The sequence below is a fragment of the Lepisma saccharinum genome, chromosome 1 (genome assembly GCF_977018435.1).
Source record: "Lepisma saccharinum chromosome 1, izLepSacc3.1, whole genome shotgun sequence".
Taxonomy (NCBI): domain Eukaryota; kingdom Metazoa; phylum Arthropoda; class Insecta; order Zygentoma; family Lepismatidae; genus Lepisma; species Lepisma saccharinum.
The window spans coordinates 202880269-202898642 of NC_139229.1; the positions used below are offsets into that span (position 1 = coordinate 202880269).

General features: G+C 37.9%; 1 protein-coding gene across 1 annotated transcript in view; it reads right to left on the reverse strand.

Annotated features, from left to right (window-relative positions):
- Positions 1 to 274: 274 nt before the first annotated feature.
- Positions 275 to 18374, reverse strand: part of LOC145988408 (potassium channel subfamily K member 13-like) — a 107223-nt gene continuing 89123 nt past the window's right edge. The window contains exon 2 of the mRNA XM_083123294.1: positions 275 to 1293. Coding sequence (XP_082979420.1) covers positions 275 to 1293 — 1019 coding nt within the window. The remainder of the gene's footprint in view (positions 1294 to 18374) is intronic.

Sequence of the window (18374 nt, forward strand, 5' to 3'; positions counted from 1 at the left end):
CGCAGAGACTTGTTTTCGTTCGTCGCTCGCTCCAAATATTCCCGGGACAGAGTATACTTAATTTCGGTAACAAGGAGTAAATATTGCTTACCTGATTTTTACGTGCGAACTTTTCTTTGTTATTGTAGATGGTTTCTTAAGAACAAATCAGTGTTATATTTAAAAATCGAAAGAGAATAGTAAGTAACGTGTTTCATGGTTCTGTTGCTGAATTTTCGGATAGAAGCACCACTGGCCTAAATTTCACAAGTGTTTGGAGTTGTCTCCATGAGGTTCACATTGGGTTCTCCCCTAATTTCTGACTGACAATGGCAAGGGGTCCCACCGTACCGGGAGTGAACCCGCTAGCCGTTTGCCTTCCGGCAGTCGAGCTCACGTCCCACCTGTGCATCTGAGCAGTCTCGTAGAGCTGCTTCTGCATCACTGCCAGCGACACCTTGTTAGCCTGGAGGAAGTCCTTCATGGAGATCATCTCCCCGGACATTCTTCTTTCACCGTCTGAGTCGTAGACTGATTCCGAATCGTCGACGTCTGGACCTCCTCCTGCGGAACCGTCCACTCCGCACACAGGTGCCTTCGCCACGGTGCGCAGAGGCCTTCTTTGATGACGTAGATCTTTCGGTTTGGCGCTGCTCCTCCTGCGTTTCAGCCTCTGGGACTGTCTCCTCCACATTCTCCCAGCGGCACCCGCGGCCCGCTGGCACCTGCAGTCCAGCCTGGCGATCAGCCAGTTGAGGATCTGTTTGATGACGATGGACGTGACGTTGAAGAGCGAGTAGATGCAGCAGCAGCCGAGGACGAGGAACACGAAATTCGCAAACCTGTACAAGTGTACCAAGTCGTACGCTGCATCCTGCGTGGACACGTAATCCCCAAAGCCGATCGTTGCGAAGGACACGAAGCAGAAGTAGAGCGATTCCAGGAAAGTCCAGTTCTCGAACGGGGAGTAGACCGCAGAGGCACTTAAAGCTACTATGATCGCAGCTATGCTAAGGTAGAACATCACCCAGTACACGCTGGGTTTCCAGTCGTCCAAACTGGACACGTCGTCCAGGGAGGCTCTGGATATGCGCCTGTCCCTCGCGGTGTATTGTGGTCCTTGGGTCACCCCGTCCTCCTGCACTTTCCCCTTGAGCTTTCTCAAATGGATGGAACGGAGCATGTACGCCAGGAATGTGATGATTCGTTCCAGGAACAGGTTGAAGAACAGGATTCCTCCTGAACAGCCAAAAAAACCGTACAGGATGACCACCACTTTCCCTGCAGTTGTGTGGGGTGTCGTATTACCGTAACCTGAAACAAAAGAAAAGATCTTGAAAATGTAGCAGTCCTAGGATGTACGATTCTGAATAGTTACATTCAATACACTAGAAATAATGTAGTCAAATTGTCTAAGAATCTTTGAAAAGATTGGGGTCCTGAGTAAGCAAAAAAATCAATCGATTGGTAGAGTGAGATTATTTCTGTAACATCCCTGGCTGTTATGAATTTGCAGCTTAGGAGCGAGTATCAAATCCCGGAACGTCCAATCAAAAAGTGAGACGATGACGTCATCTCAACTTGTCACCTATCACTAACCCTCTTGCTCACTCTCTACATCGTTGGTAGGTTCGCTAGCTAGACTCGCGCACTGAGCTGGGGGTTTCGAAAATAAATTTTCTCTACCTCAGGTCTAGTTGACTTTGATTTTACGTATCCAATAGGGAAAGCACGTGTATTGTGTTCGTAGCACTTTCCGTTTCTTGGCAAATTTGTTTTAAAAAGGTCTAACTATTTTCAGCTTGAATGTTCAAACCAATGAACTGGAATGAAAACAACAATGAATATGTTGGAACAGCTAATTAAGTTGTATTAAAAAAAATGAATGCTCATTCTAGTGAATCCGCCGATAAGCACATGCTCCTTTTGGATACTTAAAATTTTTAAAGTCATGTTTAGTACAATAAAAATGGCGTGGCATTTGAGTCATTAAGATTTATTATTCGCAAAAAAGGGAAAATTGGCCTTGGAGTAGGCTGTGAAATTTCTGAAGAAAAAAAATCACTGCGACGATTAAGATCTTATCCCGCAATTCTTATGAAACTTCAGACTACAGCACTAGCTGGAATTTGCGAGTTGCCGCAGTGAAACTACTATAATTTCTCTTCATTTTAAAGAACATTACCGCAAGAGCAGATTTAGCTCCAATGAAGTCTGAAGCAATAAAGAGAAGAAGTCTCCTCTTAAACGAAACACGAAAGAGAGAGAGAGAGAGAGAATGTGTGAGAGAGAGTCCATAATTCCATTATTCTCTTTTGGAAATTGAATTCCCTAAGAGACCACGTCCTATTAAGCCCCATCCCCTTCTGATTATGCACTTTCCAATGAGAGAATGAAAGCAGGAAACTCGAGTGGTTTGGAGTTAAGATTGGTATTCATTGGAAGGGTTTAGACCAGCTCTCCGCTTCTTTAGAAGTTCCTATATCTTTTTCCTTTATCCTAATCAAAAAGTTCTAATTACGTTCAAGCTTACCTCTGTAGCATAGCATTTAGATTATTTTGTTCCCACCACAGGAACCTAAATTCAATTCCTCCTGGGCCTGTCCGTAGTGGTTACGTCGTTGCCTTTTAATCAAGAGGTCCAGGGTTCGATACCTAGTGGAGGTACATAGTGGTTTAGATTCCACTTTAAACTGTAGGCCCTGTCTCGATTAGACTATCTGTACATAAAGTGAACTTACAAACAAACAATTTTCTCATAGTATATTTATGTGTGAGAGAAAAGGGGCGAGTGTGTTTGTGTACATACGAGTAACACACTCGTCTATATGAGCCGTGGTGATTCAGTCCGTAGGGTGTCTGACTGCCACAATGGGACTTGGGCACACGATTGATTTTGCGTGCGTATTATATTGGAAGAACAACTTTGTCTAGGCAACTTTTACGCACGTCCCGAAAGTTTTCAAATATTATATTCTATAATAGTCTGGTTGTAACTTCCATATTACAGTGGAGCGTTTGTATCCACAAGTACAACATAGTTGGTCAATTGCGATGTGTTATTGTATTTTTCCCATTATTTATTTCATTAGTTCATTTTTTATCCTCATCGTCGTTATTTAACAGAGGTATAAAAGCGACGTAAAGGCAGAATAAATATATATTAACATCATGTTTTTGAATGATAATCAAATTTGCATTGCATGATTCAGTAAACATGGTTTCAAATTTCTATTACATGATTCAGTAAACATAGTTTCAAATTTTCATTACATGATTCAGTAAACATAGTTTCAAATTTCCATTGCATGATTCAGTAAACATAAGTTTCAAATTTCCATTACTTGATTCAGTAAACATAGTTTCAAATTTCCATTGCATGATTCAGTAAACATAGTTTTAAATTTCAATTGCATGATTAAGTAAACATAGTTTCAAATTTCCATTGCATGATTAAAACCCATTTTTCGCAGCAAATTTTTACCTTGATGAAATTGCTTCAGCTTCATTTTGGATTACTGTTAGAAGCACTGATAATGCAAAACCAACTTAATTTTGTTTCAAATTTTCGGCATTGCATCTGTGCAAAGTCAGTTAAATGAGGTATAAAAATAATAAAATGGGAGAAAATTTGTTTACCTCTAACGCGAATGGTTTTATCCTCACTGAAACATACAATTGTATTATTTGAGAAGTTTTATCAATATAAAGGAGTATTAATATATACTCGTATATGGGGCACTTAATTGCAATTTTTATTCTTACAACAAGAGTAACATTATACATTATGAGCACAAATTTTATTTCGAATATACTTTTTCTACAGAATTTTTGCTACACACAAAAACAAGCATTGAGTCTTGAATAGCTTTTGGATCACGACATGTTTTGTTTATGTATAGACGCATTTCTTAAACTCTTTGTATACTTATAAGATCTGTGATATTACAATTTTGTTCGATTCTTTTTCCTCTTTCAATTATCAATTATCTTCTAAAAGTGTCCAACATCTCCTGGCAGAGGAGGCAAAGAAATCATTCAACTTCGTAGCCCAGTAACAGATGCAATCTTACAATTTGTGGCATAAGATAAGATAAAATTTATTTCATCCATGAATCACTTACTTGCATATTCATGCAGTGATATCGGACATGTCAGTTTGTTTACAATATGATAAACAATGCAGTATAATGAAGCAATGAAATACAATTTATGGTTACAGTGAAATATAGTTAAATTATAAGCAATAATACGTTGCCAGTACAATACATGGTAACTGTGGAATGTAATAGAATAAAATTGAGTACAACATAATGTAATGAAACACTGCAATGTAAATGTTAACTTATACCAGTAACCAGAACATGTTTGGAGAATCTGATACACATTGGGATGCCTCAATATCAGTATAGTATAATGTGGTTTATGATTTACTATATCTATTTTATTTTTAAGAAGATCTGCATTTGCAAAAGTTGTGAAGAAAAAAATATTCATCAACTGAGTAAAAGCAGTGTTCCAATAAGTATTTGTACACTTCTTTCTTAAAAGATTTGCAGGTTTTAATGGATTTTATGTGGTTTGGAAGGTTTTTATACGAATAACAAGAGAGTCCCTGAGTATTTAGGTCTTTTTTTCATAGAGAACTGTTTTAATCTCCACGACTTGGGTACGATTTTGTAAATAGGATTGAAACCAATCATTTGCTTTGCCTCTTATTCCATACTCATTTAACTTCTTTAGTAGCTGACTATGATGCACTAAGTCGAAAGCTTTTGTCAAATCAAGAAACAGGCTTACACATTGGTCCTTATTGTCTAACATATCCCTTGCGTATTCTACCTAGCTAGGTATCAGTAGTTCTCTCACCGCAGTCAGTAAATAGGTTAGTAATGGAATTTATTTCTTGAAGTTGATTGTGTCTTATTCAACAATGGGCTGTTGATTGTTGCCAGTTGACTGTTGATCATCATCCACTGTTACAAATTCAGTACGTACTTCTATTCCCCCTACTGTGTCAAGATGGAAATTATCAGTCGCGATCATTTCGTTGTCATCGCGCTTTTCTTTATCTGTAACTTCTGCTGCCTCTGGAGGGAGAACAATAATGTTTGCTTCTACATCTGATATTTGCAAACATCTGTAACGACCGAGTGATTAGTTTGGTTTATATTACATCACGTTTCTGCCAATTTTGGCTAATAGTGAAGGGAGACATTCACCCCACTCAGAAAGAACACACATGCCCAGCCCAGGATTCGAACCCGGTACCCTTGACATCGTAGCATGCTGTGCTAATGACTCCACCATGGAGGTCGAGTGTGATGACATAGTATTTGTGTATCTGTATCAGAAATGCAAAATGAATATGGTAGGGCAGATTCTCAGATAGAAGTAATTTTTCTATAGCCTTTTTCGCTGACGTTGCATACATCATTGCATGCTTCTAAATATATCATAATAACTCCAAAAATTGAAAGCAGGGGTGAATATCTTGCAACGTAGTTTCTAGATGTATATGTGACGAACACATATTTTCAAATGTGGTAGTGCTGCCAGGTAAAATTATTACCGAAAATATGACTTCAACCGAAAAAAATATGGTGATGTTTGAAGCAAAATAATCAAGAACGAGATTTCTTTGATGCTAATGAAACAGAATTCAGAAAAAGGTACCACTCTAATAATGATTTAAAAAATATTTTTCTGTGTGTTGCGCATCTGCAACGTTAGCGAAATATAGGTTCTACCCAGATGAATGTTTAACTTACATAGATAGGAAAGCATTTCCGTGTGCATTGAAATAAAATTGAAGAAAGTTCGCGATTAGCGTTGTCTAACTTAACCTCCACGTTTCATTTGAATGTCTCAGTTTCGTGTTCGGCGAAGCAAATCGTCCATTATTGTACTCGATTACGCGACGTCGGTTTAATTGCTTCCCTTCAAGGATTTAGAAGATGCTCTCCAAGCTTTCGGTAATTTGTCCAGCACCGGATGCCTGGAACGCCTCCGCGCATTCCTGAGAAGCTGGAATTTCTTCCTTCCATGAGGAGCTCGATTCGATTTTCTTACTCAGAGGGTCCGAAATAATAATATACTTACGCTGAACAGGTAGGATGAAGGCATTTTGAACACCCATTGAGACGTTCTATATATTTTTTTGTATATCTGTCGTTCGAAGGGTAATTATGTTAAAATACAGAGGAAAGGTGAGAATATGTAGAAATGAGGGTTAGATATACAAGGCTCGGGCAAATATTATTTATCATTTGTAACTAGTGCTACACTGCAATCTGGTGTGGGAACAAGTGTGGTATTGGGATGTTGGCAACACTGTTCACCACTTCTCGGTTATCGATGTACATTGAGGTAGTCGTTAGAGTGATGAGTGAAGAAAACGTGCACGCGAGCATGGGACAGCACATTGCAATCAAATTCATCAACAAAGTAGGCTGTAAACAGTCTGATATTTGTGCCAGATTGAAACAAGGTGAGCATATGCTGTCAGATGTTGTTGAGTATAAGTTGTCCAGTGCCTTTAAGAAGTATCGGGAAATGGTGGAAAATGAACTGCATGCATGCCGGCCCAAGATGCCCTTAACACCCAAATTCTTCTTGGACTCCCAAGGAATACTCACCGTGCGTCGTACAATCAATGCAGAATATTACGCAAGGTTTCTCGAAGGTCCAGTGAAGAACGCCGTCAAGAACAAGAGAAAAAGGGCATAAAGGACGGTGTCATTTCTGCAGGATAACGCCCGTCCACATATGGCTGCTCGAACCATGGCTACAATCCAGAAACTTAAATGAAACTTTGTTCCACATCTGCCATATAGTCTGGATCTGGATCTTTTACCGTCTGACTACCTCTTCAGTCACCTTAAGGAGCATCTATCTGAGCTACTAAACGTTTGTGAAAACGAAAAGGATAACATGTAAGGGAATAGATAACGCCTCCAACCAAATAACATTTTCCTCAGCGGCAACCACAATCTTCCAGAGCGTTGGATCAAGTGTATTGTCACCCAGAGAGAGTATTTAGAAAATCAGCTACTTTGGTTTTAATAAAGGAATTACAGGTATTGATCTTTTTACGCATTATAATTCATATTTGCCAAAGCCTTGTAATATACCATACTTGGGACGTTTTAAAGTGAATTCAGTGGTCGAATTACGATACCACTACCGAAGGTTGAAGGTTCGTGTTTTAGAATGAGCATATTTGTCCCTTTGTGAGTGTCACGCCATCATTCTATCATCATCCTGGCGAATAGCCAAAATATCACAAATGTGACGTAAAATAAGAAAAATACAAATACAAATTCTAGCCTGTGTATTAGTTAACTTTCATTAATCAATCATCAGTCATCCTCATAATCACTATTAGCCAAATGTGATAGAAAAGTGATATACGAATATAATCTTGAATATCCGTCCAATAATTTTCACTGGCTGTGTCCGAGAGGTACAAAGAGCAGACTTGAAGTATGGTCTTGTCGGAAGTAACGTCACCTAGTGCAGTTTCAAAGCACCAATTAAACGAGCAATCGAGACCACAGTGCGGAGCATGCATCGTTGCAGGCTTGAGTATTTGGATTGTGGACTCGTTCATTTGTTTGAAATCACGTAGGTGGAAAGTCAGCAAGTTGTTGGTTGAAGTTCTAATGTGTGGAAATGTATGTATGAGAATATTTTAAAATTTTATGTGATTTCTATGGTGAAAAACAAGTGTTTAAAATACGGGAAGAACAACGTGTCCTCAATTTTATATACCGATCGTATTTGGCGCTGCAGTCGAAGTGCAATTCGAAAGACTTTCACTTCCAGTCCACGACTTCAAGACCGAACTGCGTGACTATTCTAGGAGGATATTCGCTTCAAGTACAGTCTTGCACCTTTCGGACACTGCCAGATCTCTCTATTTTCATTTTCACTCTGGGGTGTAAGGAGTGGCCTCTTCATGTCAACGACTCTTCAATGTAGTACACATAAAAAGCAAGGAATTTTATTTCACTTGAGATGCCTCGCTCTCACTCTGTCTATCTATCTCCAAAACAATATAATAGTGTTTAGTAAAACAAAAAGCAATTGCGTAGTAACGAAGATCTTTTGTACTTTATAAACTGCACAGAGCTCGTCCACAAATCGACACGCACTTACCCCTCTCCCGAACACAGCCTCCATTGCTTATGAAACCTTCTTCAACTCACAAAGCTTATTTGTTTATTTATATTTATACATAACAAGAATGATTGAAGTAACACACACGAAAAATAAATGCAAACCCATTTATTGAGAAGCTCTGTGAAATTTATAAAGTGATAATAATAGTGGTTTAATAACGGCAAACAGTAAGACCACTGAGTTCCAAGTGGATAATAATACAATCTGACAATTGGTATTTATTGGTAATTTTAGCCACTCTCAGTGGTACTTCGTAACGTCATTATAGTGTAAAATATAACACTTGTCATTAACTATCAAGTAGCCAGGTACACTCACGGACACCTTTGGGTTGTAACGATTCCATTGACGGCAAATGGAGTGAGTCATTAGAACCAAGAATGTCCATGACTGTACAATCTGGTTATATATTATGAACTAATTAGAAAACTTGGAACTGATCCTACAGATTTAGTAATGAGAAGGATGAGATGTAGAGATGTAGCGTCGTATTGTATTTCATTTGTCAAAGTTTGTCGATTTTCAGTTGTTTAATTTCATTATTTAAGTAATATAAATATCTTCACAATGACAGGAAAACTAGTAGAATAAATAGTCGGAGACTATAATGTTAAAAGTTCATGTTCATATAACTAATAGTTTTTTTTGTGTGATAGGAACATGAAGGATCAATTTGGCTAACATTGTCCAGATAGCCAATCGAAATTCCTCTTAAGGCACCCCCAAATAAATTAGTCTGCGCACACCTATGCTAGTACACCGTGGACTGCATTGTTGCAGGCTAACGAAGCTCTGGCGTCTGGTCTCACAGCCAACACGAACTCTGTGGAACTTGTGTAGTGTCCATGTGTGTTTATGATTGTCCTTTCATTTTATCACCATTCCTTCTCATCATCGCGATTTAAAAAAGATTATCAGAAAAGAGGGTAAAAATAACTAAATCAAGCAACCAAATTATCATTTTGACACAATTTCTTGGCACTGATGTCTTTTTTCGGTGTGAATGAGCGTGCCTACGTCTCTCTTTATTCTTTGGAACATTAGGTAAATCCACCCACTTGCTAGAGAGAGAGAGAGAGAGAGAGAGAGAGAGAGAGAGAGAGAGAGAGAGAGGGAGAGAGGTAAACACGTTGAAGTTCCCACGATGCATTTTTGTGTGTCTAGGTAGCAGCCTGAGACCAGCGCTAGACCTGAAACAGACCCGTTCGCAAGAGATCGCTCCTAAAATGTCATGCAACCTGCTTAACAAACTCCCTTCAGCACGTTGCGTTACCAGCTGCGCCTCTTGTTTTTGAGTGCCCCTTCAGCGATTTTATCTAATCATCACTCATCCTCGTCGTAGCGATTAACCAAAAGTTGTAGAAAAGCAAAGTTTAATAACAAATTTAATCACTTGACCTGTTACAGCACGTGTTCGTTTCATTACATGACTAATGTTATCATGGTCACATCACACAAGTTCGGCGTGTAGAAAAGCTTTCGCATCTCTGTATTCTATAAGACGCATGGGCAAGTTCCTCCCCACCTCTATCAAGGCCAAACTATGTCAGTCCCTAGTTTTATGCAATTTAGATTATTGTGACGTAGCGTATTCCGGCTTAACAGGTGAGTCAGCTAGACGTCTGCAGAGTGTTCAAAATGCCTGCGTACGATACATTTTTAATTTAAAATATTGGGACCACCTATCACCTTATTTTCTCAAATTGGGGTGGCTACGTATGCAAGAAAGACGAACGCTGCACACTCTGATTTTACTTTACAAAGTTCTCAACCTCAAGTCACCTTCCTATCTCCTCTCTCGCTTCCAATTTCTTCACGAATTTCACGATCGCGACACCAGATCACGCAGCTCCTCAGTTCTCTCTATCCCCGTCCACAGTTCATATTTCTTCTCCAACTCTTTCTCCGTATAGGCTGTAAGACTATGGAATCAGTTACCAGAAAGCACTAGAGCAGTAAGCTCCGTCGGTTCCTTTAGCAGACGTGTTCGCCACTCTCTTCAGAGTAGTCGGTAGATCTTCCCCTGTCAAGCATGTGCAAGTGAACGAATTCTTAAAATACCTTACAGTTACTTAAATACAATTTTAAATTTTGCATTCTTTCATTCCATATTTAGTTTTTTGTGTATTATATATTTTGTATTTTGTGTGTTATATTCAGGGCTTTAAGACTTGTGTGTATGAGTATAATGTGTGTGTGTGGACCTATGTGAAATGACTTAGTGTACTTTGTGTATAATATAATAATGTATAATTTTAAATGTATGGTTGAGTGGAAGAAAAGGCTTTGTACGGTCTTAACTCCACCATTTAAAACAAGGCATTAATAAATAAATAAATAAATAATTTGTTGGCGGTATGTGCAGCAATGGGAATCTGACATTAGTCTGAGGTTCACCAACCCCATTTAGTTCACTACATCTTCTGACTCTGCATTCACACGTCTAGTTCGTTAACAAAGTACAACACTGAGTCGTCAATTATTTTGATTTGGTAATAGAATATTGGCATATACAATTTTAAGTTATCATCTTGTTGCAGACCTTTGACCTAATGTCAGCGTTGTACATATACAGTAAACTCTCGTTAACACAAACTCGCTTAAGACGAACACTCGGTTAACATGAACAAAATGTTGGTCCGGGCAGGGATGTATTATATCTTATAGAAAGTTTTATCGGTTAACGCGAATTTCGGTTACCACGAATTACGAACTGTTTTTTAGTCCGTTGCGTCATTAGATCTTATTTTAAAGTTTTTCATAACTTTTTTTCTGTTGTTCCTCTGTCGTTCCTCTGCTAGGTATGTAAGAAATCGCTCAAGAATCTCTATCCTCTTGTAAACAATCAACTTATACAGTATTGTAACCAACAGATTCAGACCAACAATGTGCTCAAATATGTTTTTTCTATTCTTTAAAATATAGCCAGTACAAGTAACATCAATATTAAAACTTGGGTGCAATTGCTCGACAATCGCGATCATCGCGTCAACAATGAGCTTATACGTATTTAACCAACAAATTCAGTTGTGTTCAGATGTGTTTTTCTATTCTTTAAGACGTAGCCAGTACGAGTAACATCAAGTGCCTTTCGATCAAGGTATTATTGCTCTTATGAAGAGGTCTTATCGTATCTTGCGAAAGCGCAATATAAAGGAATTGTTCACCAGAAAATGACCTGTGAGTACTTTTTTAAAAAGTTAATTACTGTAGTACTGTACTAGTGTTTTCTATGAAGACATACATAATACGTATTGTAAATGGTTAATGTGTAGAAAGAACTGTATTGCAACACTACAATTTGAGTACGAATTTTTTTTACACGAACTCTTGAATTTTCGATCCCTTGGGATTCGTGTTAACGAGGGTTTACTGTACTTCATCGTAATTACCTCTTTCTTGTCAACTCGGTTTCCTGGAAATGGAGGAAAATATAAAAAAAAGCCTTACACAATCTTCGGTCGTCTGTTTCTCCAGGATCCTCTCTACCATAAATTCCAGAACCTTATCTGGCGTTCGAACACAAATATTTGCACTTCCTGTTGGAACATAATCGATACAGAACATTTTCCACCAGCGTCATCTGATCGGCTGATTTCATCTTATCAACATCTCTTCCGTTCTCTCATCGTAACTTGTTGAGCCACATGCACAGCGAGTGGGATGCGCTGACGCTAAATTAGTATATATACTAATATATATAAGGGTTATGAAACCATTAACACTGTTGTTATGTGTATAAAGGCGCAAGTTGAGGCGTTGTGGATTTTTTCTCCGCTTTTCATAATGTGTTTCTGGCAAGCAGCATTTTTTCATCACTGCATTGAATATATGTATATCCTTTAAACAGTGTAATACTAACATCTATAGATTGATTTTTGTTGTTGTTGTTGTTCTATGCTACTTCTCAAGGTCCATGCTTTATCCAGGTTTCAAATCTAAGGCTCCTGGCATCTTACTCTACCACTCAGGACGGAGGCTGGCTATATTTCCAAAACACACAGCATTCTTATAGGTTTTGATGTGATCCGAAATTTGGTTGCACACTATCTCTCTCTGTTCAGTTTTGTACCTCATTCCGTAACCACAATCTTAGTTAAACACTACTGCAGAGTGACCACAAACAAAAGAACCTTCGGCCAAAATTTTTTTCGCCCCTTCCCCTTCATCTGCTCAACTCAGGCCATAAAGAAGACTGCTTCACTCTAACCCTCCCCTTCACGCAGAAGTACGATGCACAGGAGTCGCGAGTCTGCGCAGGTTCTTTTGCGTGTAGCTCCACTACGTTACTACTTCTTCTGCTGCTGCTACTACTACTGCTGCTAACAACAACAGTTAAAATAATTGACCTATGTTTGATTTCTCAGATGGTCATTCAGTTGCAGAGAGGGGGGAGAGTATGGGAGGGAGGAAGGAAGGAAGCGAAGGTGTCAAAATTCAATAAAGCCGACCTCTGTGGTAGAGCACAGACCACAGGGTTTCGAATCTTGACCATGAAACAGGTGTTCTTTATGAATGTCCCTTCATCACTTTCATCATATCATCAATCATCATCATCGTCCCGATTAGAAAAGTTACTGAAAATCCACGCTAAATAACATAAATCAAATCATATCAAGTATTGAGTACTATTCCTTTCGACGTCGCGCATTGAACCCATCGTATTACGTTGCGCAACCGTCACCATTCCCAGGGTATACCACCTCATAGCACCGGTCGCGTTCAGGTCATTCTCTTTGACACCTATTTCAAACAGTTTCCATACGTACAACCGACAGTAACGATTGTGATATGCAAATTGTCAAACGCCATTTTCAGCCACTTTCTTTCGGAGAGTGTTGTTTGAGAATTGACATGAAAATGCCAAATAAGCAGAAAACAACCGTTACTCCAGATTAACATAATAATATCACCCCTTAAAAAGCCGAGGATGATGAACGTAGAAAACTAAAATAATATACAATTTGCCTGCGTTTACTTTTGCCGCTCACTGTACCACCAGGATGAGGATGTCTGTTCATATCATATAAGTGTTGCTTTTCGGGCGATGAACGTTTCTGCTTAAGGTTTCAAGCTTTTTCTATGTTTCTTTATGTTTTGTAGTCATATGGGCCACTTATGTTTTATAGTTATACAAGTTTTCTACAGCTTTACTCAAATTAATGTGTAGTGATCAATTCAATCCTCATAGTTTGTCGGACACATTTATTAATGCATAAATATCATCAATTTATTTCATTATAAAATTCATGTTTAGTATTGCATAAAAATGCGTAAATTTGAATGATTTATTTTAACAATTCAATAAGTGTATTTGAATATGCTCTCTCCTAGTTGAATACTATAAACTCGCCATACTATTACCATTATTCATTTCTCTACACACTGCTCTGATGAAAATTTATTCCATGATTTAGTTTAATGTATGGAATAAGTGAAGCTCTTCTCTTAGGCACTTCAACTTTGATTTCAAGTTATACTTTTACAAAAAGAAGGTTCTAATCGAAATCTTAAATATATTTGATCTTATAAGTAATCTCTCTATATATAAAAATGGATGTATGTGTGTATGTATGTTTGTTCCGGCATATCTCTCGAACGCCTGGAGCGATTTCAACCAAACATGGAACACGTACTATAACTTGCACTCTCGAAAGAAATGCTGTGGGAGTAAGACACCCCTGGCACCCCTAGGGGTGGAGGTGGGAGGGGTGACATGTAAAAATAATCGAAAACGACCGATATTAGTGTGGAATCCATAGTTTTCGGGGTCGCTAAGATGAATAGTGACTCTCCAAATGCCATTCAACTCAAGACACTCTTGGCACCCTAGGGGTGGGGTGGGAAGAGGGTGACACGTAAAACGACCTATATTAGTATGGAATCCATAGTTTTCGGGGTCGCTAAGATGAATAGTGACACTCCCAATCCCGTTCAATTTATTTATTCTTGCTCTTGGAGGTGGAACTAAAAATGTTGTTCATAAATTGTTGTTAAATTTATATTATAGTGAATGGTAAAATAGATTACTTTTTATTTTGTATACTGTACTTATACTTTTAAATACCTGTAAATAAAATTAGTTACATTTTGAACTGATATCACTTATGAGTTTCATTTTGGCAATTTGTTATTCTGTAATTACCTTTTCTTACATCTGAAATTATGTTCACGCTGAGGTACTGCAATTGTTATCAAATAATCTTCATATCAAATCTGGAAAGGTGACAAGTAATGACATCTCTTTAAGTTCTACCTTGGCAGCGATGTGCAGCAGGTGACCATTCACAAACATTCCGATAGAGAGGAAGGAATTTCCTCCACCCGAGGGAATTCCAGTCCAGGAGAGGAGGACTTGAGTTATTGATCCCCCCCTGCAGGGCTACATCAAAGCTCCCCCTCATTCACCCGTTATCCCAGCATAGGACCAGAGGTTTGTTCCCAAATTTGTTTGCTCTTTCCCTTTAGATACCAGCATCAATACAGAAACGTAAAAATAAACAAAAAAATGCTTCATTTGCTTATCCTACGACGAAAAGTTTGAAAACAAATGACCCCAAATTCGATAGTAATCAACAGCCAATGGTTGATAAACCATGACATTGCAAAAGGACGGGTTAAAAAATTTGAGTGTATAATGACCAAAAATGTTTGCATAATGTTATTATTTACACTAATATGTCCCCTTTATTTCTTCTTGCAAAGTAAAATGGCCAATCCGGTTCTCCGATTAGCAACCATAAATGTAAATAAGTTAAGTAGTGACACTAAACTTGTGGCCTTACGTGAATTTTTAATTAATAATAATGTAGATGTTGCATGTATTCAAGAGGTGGGGGTTCCTTCCTTGAAGTGTCATCAATATTATGAAGAATATAATAATTGTGTTCAAAATTATACGGGAACATCCATTTTGGTACGTCATGGTTTAAATATGTTAAATGTTCAGTTTCACCCCGGTGGGAGGATTATAATTGGTAAATTGGGTAACTTAAGTGTTTGTAATGTGTATGTTCCTTCTGGTACTCAAAATAGAAATAGACGTAGAACTTTCATAACACAGGAATTGGCTCCTTGTTTAGATGGTCACACAGATCGACTTTGTGTTACTGGAGATTGGAATTGTACGTTACATAAAGAAGACCAAACTTCCACCTTCAGTATTCGTCAGAACTCAACTCTTTAGTAACTGGTCTAAATCTCGTTGATGTATGGAAAAAATTACAACCAGGAAAATTAGGCTTTACTTATAAAACACAAACCGGGGCATCGCGTTTAGACCGTATGTATGTTCATAATAGTTTACAACATTTGGTGTCAGACATTGAGGTAATTCCTGTAATTTTTAGCAATCATGATGCAGTAGTAATGAAAATGGGAAGGGGATATTGGATTATGAATACCATAGTACTGAAGGAGGATCAATTTATTGAAGCCTTTCAAACGGCATGGGAAGGTTGGCAAAGACGAACGAATACCGATATTATACGATGGTGGGATCAAGTTTTTAAACCATCCCTCCAAAGACTTTGTCGTACGTATTGTATAGAAAAGACGAGAAATTGGAAAAATTTAGTAAATTTTCATTTTTGTGTGTTATGAGAACTTAGCTATAATAAGGCACAAATGGATAGGTCGACACAAAGTCGTATAAAAAGGTCAAGGTGCAATTACTTCAGTTATATGCCAAAAAGGTAAATAGCATAAAGGCAAGAAGTAAATTAATAAATATTGACCCCGATGAAAATGTATCTTTAAATCATGTAGTTCAAATACATAAAAGAAAATCAAGAAATTTAATTACCAAACTCCAAAATAATGAAGGAGAATGGTGTCAAAACGAAGAAACTGTACGTAATTTATTACGGGAGGACCTTTGTGAAATATATAATGTCCCAAGTAATTCCCTGTTTGATTCCACAGAATATATCCAACAATATTGTCCTCATGCTGAGTTTGAAAATGAGACACAAAATGGAACAGAATTTACGATAGACGAAGTTTATCATGCAGTGTGTGCGGCAAAATCGAAATCCTCCCCAGGCCTAGATGGAATTTCTGGTACTTTTTATTATCAATTTTGGCCCCTTATAGGACCTACGGTAACAGAATGGGTAAATGCAGTCCTTACGACAGGGCAACTGAGTACCTTATGTAAAACGGGGGTTGCAATATTCATAACAAAAAAAGAGAATCCACGGAAGACAGTCGATTATAGACCCATAACAATGTTTAATACGGATTATAAAATATTAACTAGATGTACGTATCTTGAATAGGTTAAAAAACAATATAGAAACATTGCTTCAGCCCTTTCAATATGGAGTATAGGTAACCAAAAAGTATATCATCTGCTATCCAACATAAGAGATTGTATTTCACTGTGTGAAAATACTAAGACAGATGCTTTATTAGTGTCTGTTGACTTTTCTCAGGCGTTTGATCGTGTAAACCACCAGTATTTATGGCAAGTGTTAAATTATGTGGGTATACAACCGATCCTTATAACTCAAATTCGAAATTTAATGGAAGGTATACAAATCAAAACAAAGGTAAATGAATTTCTCTCTAAGCCCTTTTTAGTAAGTAATGGCTTACCTCAAGGTAATCCCTTGTCTCTGGCGCTATTTGCGTTATTTCTGGCCCCCTTTCTATGTCATGTAAATGAACAAGTTCAAGGATTTTCTGTAAACGGATTCCACATGAAGGTCAGCACCTTTGTGGATGACGTAACGGTTGTTTGTAAACACACTGCAGATGCGTTGGCCTTAAAAACCTGTCTTATCGATTTTGAGAGAGTATCCGGTGCCAAGGTCAACAACTTGAAAACACGTTGCATGGCTTTAGGGTTACAGTGGCCTGTTTCAGCTACAACAGTGTTCCCAATGCAAAACTCGCTAAAGATATTGGACATAATGTTTGGCTCTACTGTTAAAGAAAGTATAAACTTAAGTTACCAGAAATTATGTACAAATTTAAGGTATTATTTACACATGTATAATCATCTTGACTTATGTTTAATTTCACGAATTACTTTCTTAAATATATATGGCCTGTCAAGATTATGGTATACTTGTCAGATACTACCAATAACACCTCAATATACAGACACAATCAAGGGCCTGATTGGAAAATTTGTGTGGAAAAATAACGTTTTTAAAGTTAGACAATCTAGACTTACACGTTCCTATGTACAGGGTGGCCTTGAATTGATCGATTTCCAAGTGAAAGCGAGAACCTTGTTCTATCAGCGGTTTGTAGCTCGGGTTTTCAGCGTAAATGAACCAAATGCTGATTTCTTACGACAATTGTTCACTGAAATTCCACTGGTGTCTCCGGTAAACAAACCAAAGGTGCCACCTTTCTTCAGCCATTACGCTCCTGTGATAATTGATTTAATATACGCCTTGATGAGAAATGACGATCCACCAAAACAAACTGTACGTCAAATCTATAAACAAAATATTGCCAAGGAATCTCCTGCTTCACATATTATGGAGAAATATCCAACTCATAAATGGACCATAATTTAGAAAAATATACATGCACGCCACCTCACAAAAAAACAAAGATCATGTTGGTTTAGAGCGATAAATGAGTTAATAGATTGTAAAGAAAAAAGAGCTCGTTTAGCATTTAGTATCGATGCGTTATGTACCACGTGTAATGAAACTGATACAATCGAACATCGCCTGACTAAGTGTGGAAAAATGAAAGAGGCATGGTTATTTTTACAACAAAGCATAAGTAGAATTTGTCGTTTGTCACCCACTAGTGTTAAGGTAGACTATATCTTAAAGCCGGAGTTCAATTTTTTTTCCGGCTACCAAACAACAATCTTTACAGTGGCTCTTAGCCACTTTTGTAATGTATGAAAATATAGAAAATCCGGTTTCAGGACATTTTCGAGACTTTTGTAATGCTTATGCAAACTCTTGTGGTGTATGGAGAAAAATACATATGTATGCAAATTATTTGCAAATTGTAGTTGGATAATTTAATGTAACAGGAATTGTAGTTTGGATAATTTAATGTAAAAATAAATGTAAATATAAAAAAAGTGGTAGCGTAAAAAAAATGTCGGTAACACGTCTGACTACCATGCTAAAGGTCCCAGTTCGATCACCGGCCGGTTCAAATCCGGAAACTTTTCTAACGTTGGAAGCGGCCCCGGCACCCACCCAGCGTCGAATGAAACCATGGGGAGTAAA